This window comes from Papaver somniferum, chromosome 7, assembly GCF_003573695.1.
Source record: "Papaver somniferum cultivar HN1 chromosome 7, ASM357369v1, whole genome shotgun sequence".
NCBI classification, from domain to species: domain Eukaryota; kingdom Viridiplantae; phylum Streptophyta; class Magnoliopsida; order Ranunculales; family Papaveraceae; genus Papaver; species Papaver somniferum.
Genome location: NC_039364.1, coordinates 48,937,317 through 48,944,934, shown reverse-complemented (window position 1 = coordinate 48,944,934; position 7,618 = coordinate 48,937,317). Strand labels below are relative to the sequence as shown.

Genomic DNA, 7,618 nt, shown 5'->3' with positions numbered 1-7,618 from the left:
CCCCCCCCCCCCCTTCAAGTTCCAACTCGCCTGTTGCTGACCTGGAAGACGCTGATTTGGGTATCTCCTCATACGAGTACCCTAATGCTGGTTTGCGTTTCGATGTTCACATGAGATGTTTGTCTTCTAGTTACCGGTATGTTGGCGGTTTTTTAGTGAGGAAGGAGTTCATGCCTATGTAAACAAAAATATGGAGAATGTACGGCCATATTGCAACTAGGAACGTGGTGTGACACTGCTCGTCTGTTTTAGTTACTACAGTGAACTGTCTCCTACCCATGATTGCCGAGATGGAAGGCGCATCCATTCGTGATGTTGCTGAATCAAGTATTGAGAAGTGGGAAGATATGATATCTACCTGTGAATCCATGGAGTTCAACGTGGCTGGTTGCGACAACGCCTTGATGTTATCAAAGTTGTTCAAGCTGGTATCATCGCCAATGTTGTCCTTGCTACGAAAGACATCTTGGAAGAGGAGAAGGCCTTGGCTGCGGAATCTGAGAAGGTGGAGCAGGCAATCCGAGACTTGAAGAGTAGGACTGAAAGGTATCAGGAGAGGCTGAAAATGATGCTTTCAAGGAACTACAACTTATTGGACGGCCTTTTCTGAGTCGTACTTTTTGTTTTGAATAAGTAGGCACGATGATGTTTTAATCGTTTTCTCTTTTTTGGGTTTTGAACCTTGCTTTGAAAATAAATTGCATTGGATTTTGTTAAGTGAATGGAGTTTACATCGACATGTTTTCACTAAAGGAGAATTTAATATCTGAGACGTGAGAAAAGTGATAATGCCTGATTGTTGCGTTGCGAGGCGGCAAGAGGCGGAATGATGATCAGCGTAGTATGTCTTGAGCCATCTTGTAGTATCCAGTGTTGTAAGCTTTGGTGATCACATGGGGACCTTCCCATTTTGGAGAGAATTTGATGCGGACATGTCTTGCTAAATGTGCTTGGAAGTATTCAAAACTAAATCTCCCACTTTGAAAACTCGTGGTTTTACAGCTTTGTCATACGCTCTGGAGATCTTGCTTCTGTATGTCTGAGTACGTTCCTCTGCTTTATCTTTCCTAGAGTCTAGGGTGTCCCACTCTGCAATCCTGGAGCTCAATGCCTCAACTTCATTCCAGTGGACCCCACTTGCTGCTGCAATCCTGGCTGGAGGAATTTTAATCTCTGCCGAGTGAATTGCGTCCACACCATAGAAAAGTGAGTAAGGGGAAACGCCGGTAGAACTCTTAGGTGTTGTACGATACGCCCACAATGCCATTGGTAGCTGTTCGTGCCATGTCCTGGGATGATCATGCATTGTCCGACTGATAATCCTAATTAAGGTTTTGTTCGTGCTTTCAGCCTGCCCGTTCCCCTGGGGATAATAGATGGTGGAGAAGACTTGCTTAATCCCATATTCTTCGAGCAACTCTCGTACCTGTTTGTTGGCGAAAGGAGTACCATTATCCGTAACAATGTGCTTAGGCACGCCAAACCGACAAATGATGTGTTCCTTGATGAACGCCGCGATTGTTGCTCCAGTAGTCCCTCGCAGAGGAATGGCTTCAACCCACTTGGTAAAATACTCCATTGCGGTTATAATATATTAGGGCTGTTTTGGCGATGGCGGGTTGATCTTCCCAATGATGTCAAGTCCCCAGCTGTAAAACGACCACAGACTACTTACCGAGTGTAAAGGAGTAGAGGGTGCATGAATAAGATTTCCATGAATTTCACATTCATTGCATCTTTGAACAAATGCAGCTGCATCATCTTCCATGGTTGTCCAGTAGTATTTCTTGTGTATCTGGAGAAATAGATTCTTCTTCCCCTGGTGTTCGCCTGCATGCATTTCCTTCATCAGGTTCGGGATCTCCACTTCGTCCAGGCATCGTAATAAGTCGCCCCCAAAGCTTTTGCGGTAAAATATTCCTTCATGAAATACGAATCTCTTGGCTCGTTGCTTCATTTTGGATGCGTCCTTCTTGCTTGCAGGGAGTACTCCGTCACGAAGGTAATTAACATACGACTCTCGCTAGTCCCCAGTGTGGCTCACGTTGAAAACCTCCAATTGGTGTGGTGGTATTTGACAATTGGAGAAAGACCCTTGAAGTGATCGAGATTGAGTCTCTATTTCTGGCCAGTAGAAGCCAAGGCGTTGGGGACGTCGATAAAGAATCACTACCAACATTTGTCCGCAGGCTTCGTTGTGAATGCGGTTAAGTTGTAGTTGTGCTTCTTCGTCCCCAAGACATCTTGACAGAGACCCATCTGAATTTCGGTGATACAACACTCCATGAAGCATGAAAAAGCTTTGCAGGGTTTTGAGACTGACCTTTCCTTGGGAGAGCGAACTGTTTATCTCTTGAACGATAAGAGTCCTCCAGTCGTCAGTTTTAACATCTTTAGATTGTGCGAGCCATGTCGACGCTACAGTCCATCTCTTCACAATTAAAGTTTCTTCCAATCTTTCGAATTGTAGCTTCGAAGCCAATGTAGCTAGGCAATCAGCGTGCTTGTTGTTATTGCGGCCAATATGGGTTATGGTCGCATCAGCAAAATAATTCAATAGCCTTTGCACCTCGGATCTATAGGGGCCCAGCATTACCTCCTTGAGTGAGTAGACCCCATTCATCTTATTAACCAACAACTTAGAGTCACCTCTTACTTCCAGGTGTGTGGCTCCTGCTTGTTTGGCTAGTGACAATCCTATGAGGAAAGCTTCGTATTCTGCCGAATTGTTGGTGCACTGAAAGTCCAACTTGAAAGAATGTGAAAATACTTCGCCCGTTGGAGACACTAGAACTATACTCGCTCCTCCAGTATTATTGCTAGGAGTAGCAGAACCGTCGAAATATAATAGCCACGCCTCCTTTTCGATAAAAGAGATTTCGGGAAATTCTCCGGGAAGGTCTTCATGCAATGTTGTGGTTCTTTTTGCTGGGAATGATGCTAGAAGATCTGTCACCGCTTGTCCCTTAATATCCCTTGGAAGAGTGCATGTTATATCAAACTCTAACGTTAAGAGCGGCCATTTGGTCGGTCTGCCTATCAAGGCTGGTTTTGAGAGTAAGAACTTGATAGGATCAACTCTGGATATTAACACCACCTTGTTCGACAGTAGATAATGTCTGAATTTCTTCACAGCGTGAACCAGGGCTAAGCACGCCTTCTCTGCTTTGGGGTATCTGAGTTCAGCATCTCTCAACGTGCGTCTGAAGTAGTATATGGGATGTTCAATCCCTTCGTCATCTTCCTGAGCAAGGAGGGCCCCAACAACAATGTCACTAGAGGCAGTGTAGAGGCATAACACTCTTCCTTGTGTGGGAGATTTCATAACAGCGGGTGACGACAATATTTGCTGGATTTGTCGAAATGCTTCTTGTTGCTTTGTACTCCAAATGAAGCTCGCTCCCTTCTTCAACAGGGTGGTGAATGCAGCGATAAGTTGGGACAAACCAGGTATGAAACGTCGGATATAGTTTACCTTGCCCATGAAGCTTTAGAGTTCTTTCACAGTTTGTGGAGGAGGCATCGTGAGGATACCTTGGGTTTTGGTCGGATCGACCTTGATTTTTTCAGAGGTGACTTGGAATTCCAAAAACTTGCCAGAAGAAACTCCGAAAACGCATTTCAGAGGGTTCATCTTTAATTTGTACTCGCGACACCTTTCAAACACTTGCCGTAAAACATCTGTATGGGTTGCACGAGTCTTCGACTTGACCACTATGTCATCTACATAATCTTCGACTTGCTTGTGCATCATATCGTGAAAAATTGCAGTCATGGCGCGTTGATAGGTAGCACCAGCATTTTTTAAACCGAAAGGCATCACAGTATAGTAAAAGTTTCCGTGAGGAGTTCGAAAAGCCATCTTACTTGCATCGTGTTCGTACATTTTTATCTGGTTGTAGCCGCTATATCCATCCATGAAAGAGAACATGCCATGTCCGCTGGTAGCATCTACTAGCATGTCAATGTTGGGAAGAGGAAAATCGTCTTTGGGGCAGCATTTGTTCAGATCTATGAAATCGACACAACAATTAATTTAGACGTTTTTCTTCTTTACGGGAACCACATTGGCTAACTAGGTAGGATGATGAATGGGATTGATGAAGACGGTAGTCAGCAGCTTCTGAATATGGGTCTTGATCTGTTCCTCTACGTCGTGCCTGAACTGCCTTGGAGATTGTTTGATCGGTTTGGATCCAGGTTTTATATGGAGGTGATGGGTAACCAATTTTTCATCTAATCCGGGCATTTCCTCATATGTCCATGCGAATATGTGTTGATACTCCTTGAGAAGACTCACGATCTTTGTGCATTCGTTCGCAGACAGAGTCGAACTCATGGATATAGGTCTCGGAGATTCTTCATCCCCGATGTTGATCACTTAGAGTTCGTCCGTTGTGGAGTCAGTGCCATCCTGTAATTGTCGTGGAGCATCCGGTACTTCTTCTTGCAGTCTGTCGTTGTTGTTGCATTCTATTGGGTGGAGAGACCGAGTGAGAGTCTCCCCTGCTAATTGCTAACAACGGAGACGCTATACGGTTTTCCCCTTCTGGTCGCGACTTGCCATAAAGGTCCGTTCCCTCTTAGCATGGAGACGTGATGATCCTTCGTTTGATGAACAAGAGTTTGGGTGCTCTGCTTGTGGAGGCCCCCCGGTCTCTCGTCTTGGTGATATGAGCCGGTCCTCCTCCTGAATTCACGTCCATGTGGGGAGCGGCGTGCAGTAGCCTTTATTTGATGCATTTTGTGAATTCTCATTCGGCTCAAAAAGCTCCACGCCGCAAATCGGTGCGTAAGGATATAACGACGCAGGGATGCGAACAACTTCTTCATTGAGCATGGTTTTTAGACATTGGTGATAAGTCGAAGGAACGATCTTATTACCGTGGAGCCATGGTCTCCCCAGTATCATATGGTAGTCTGGCTCTTTTTCTATTACTTCGAATTTTACTTTCGAATAGACATGTCCTACCGATATATTCAGATTAACATATCCGTATGTGATGGTTTGGTTTCCCTCAAAGTCCGTCATTGTGGTAGGTTGTCGTATAATTTTGCTCGGTCGAACGCTGGTTGTCCTTAGAGTTTTAAGAGTAATGACATTCGAGGATGCTCCGGTTTCGATAAGAGATCTTTTGAATTCTGAACCCTTGATGCGTGCAGTAACATGCAAGGCTCTGTTGTGGCCCTCCTCTGCCATCATGTCGTCTTCGGTAAACGTGACATTGTTTATGGACACCTCTGATGTTTCCAAGGCTTGATTGCGCGAAGGGGCCAAACGTGCGTCCAGAGCAATTTGATTGATTGCAGCAAACGTTTCCACTCGTTGGTACTTTGAGAGGTGTAGAAGTTCACACAAACTTTCTACTAAAGATGTCGCTTCCTGGTCCACTGGCCATTGGTTGGTGGTGAAGCTATTGACTTGAGAGCGGTCATCGGTTAAAGACTTAGTCCTCATCGTTGAAATCTCTGGAGCGGGGAAGCCGCTTAAATCTGACGTAAACTTGACGAGGAAATTGAGTATGTTCTCTATCGTCTCTTTCATCACGTCCATGTTCCTCGTGTGTATTTCTTGTACTCGATCCAATTAAGGTCGGGATTTCTCCATTGGTTGTGTGATCGTCATTGGAAAGATGAACATCGCCATTTGAAGGGTCCCGCTCGGAGTTTGAAGTCGAATTGATTCTAAGACCAACCATTCTGAATTTGAGAAAATTGGAGTAAAATGAAAATTGATCTTGCAACCGAGAGATTAACCTCCCGCTGTGGTCGCCAATTGTTTATGGGTCAAAACTGATTCTGCTATTTTTTGGTAATTTGGGGTGTGTTGAATGAGAAACGAATCTAAACCCTAAACAAATGCACTGCACGGGAATGCTTTTAGGTTCGATAAATCAATATGTAAGACTCTGGCCTAAACCAAGAAATGGCCGTTCCATATTCAATTCGGTCACAAGGTGAAGGAGAAGGGTTGATCTTAGGGAGGGAAGCGGAGAAGGTGTTTGAGATCAGAATGTTGAACTATGAAGGTGTGGTTGTTTATGACTAGCGTATCAGAAAATGGTTTCTGGCTACTAGTGTTGATTTGTGTCCTTTTTGAATAGGTTGAAAACCTATTTATACAAGTCATTTGAGCGCAACCCTGATCTCGTAGGAAGTGGAGAAAGTTAAGTAGTGGAGTAATAGAGTTGTCTAAGAGGTGGTGAACATTGCGTGATCACACCTTCACCCACTACTCCATCATTGTTAACCATCCGTCTTTTCCTAACACATTCTCCTAATGTGCGTGTTGCACGTTGTACGCTGTAAGCCGCCAGATCAATACCCCAGTAAGCATCCCCCAGTTTGTGACATGTTTGATGTCTCGAATAAGTGGGTCAATTCGTGGGACCCGCCGCGGAGAATAGCATGGTGCTATTAGGTGAAACAACAAAGTTGTTTATGAGGCCAATAAAAATATTGTATGTATTCGATGCATGTGAAGCATCGCATTTAAGCAGCTCAAACTAATCGATGCGTATGAAACATCATTGTTTTTGAGCTTGATTGAATAAGTCGCGAATAAGCGTCTTAAAAGTGGAAGCTTGATCGACCACCTTTGGGTGATCGTTTGGTGGCTCTAGGGCCCGCCATTTCTTGGCCGATCGCCTTATGTGGAAGAAGGATGGCCGGTCTTCACAATGTTGCTTTGCTTGTTTTCTAAAAATAGATCTATACCATCCAACTAGGCTGGCGAAGTTGGATGGTCGTGATCATTTGCGGCAGTTTCATACTGCCGTTAACGCAACTTTAGGGTTTATGGAGCCGTGTGGCCCACCCCTCTTTGGGCGTGCGTTTCGAGGCATTGAACCCTAGTTTGTGTAGGCCGGTCAATCATATGTAAAGGTGGGTCCGCAGTGATCACATTGACATCTTCGGGGCCGCTTGAGATTAAATCTTAGATACTCAAATCAGCTGGCGAAAATGAGTGGTCAAGATCGATTTGTGACAGTAATGTGTTGCCGCAAAGTAATTTTAGGTTTTTGAAAACAGCGTGCTTACGCTACTTTAGGCCGGCGATTTAGTGCGCTTTGGACTTGCTATGAGCGAGTCGTTCGGCCATGTGTGGAGTTAGTTCGATGGTGAACGCGTTGGCATCTCTTTGGTTGCTCGAGATGCGATCCAAACCGTCTGACTAGGATGGCAAAGTTGGATGGTCATGATCGATCTGCAACAGCTATGCATCGCCGCAACCCAAATTAGGGTTTTTTGAACACGACGTGTCTGCTCAAGTTTGTGCAAGCGGTCGAACACCTTATAGCCTTGACATGGGCAAGTCGATCTTTAAAGGGGAAAGTGGGGCCGCCAATGATCATGTTAGGACTTCTTTAATCGTTCGTAGGAAGATCTAATCCGTCCAATTAGGCTGGCGAAGTTGGGAAAACATGATAGCTTTTAAAACCGTTTTTTACGGTCTTAGCTCGTTCGAGCTTTGTTTTTATGCAGCGCAAACGCCCATGTTTGGGTCGGCGTTTCAAGCGCTTGTGCATGGGAAACATGAGATTCAATCATCGAGGGAACTAGTGGGCCTGCCGGTGATTGCTACGAATCCCTCTTGATCGCACAAAGTTCAATCTAA

General features: G+C 44.9%; 1 protein-coding gene across 1 annotated transcript; it reads right to left on the bottom strand.

Moving 5' to 3' along the window:
• Positions 1-2,023: 2,023 nt before the first annotated feature.
• On the bottom strand, positions 2,024-3,484 carry LOC113294618. The gene has a single exon (XM_026543003.1). The coding sequence runs from the start codon at positions 3,482-3,484 to the stop codon at positions 2,024-2,026; it is 1,461 nt and encodes a 486-aa protein (XP_026398788.1).
• Between the last annotated feature and the right edge of the window lie 4,134 nt (positions 3,485-7,618).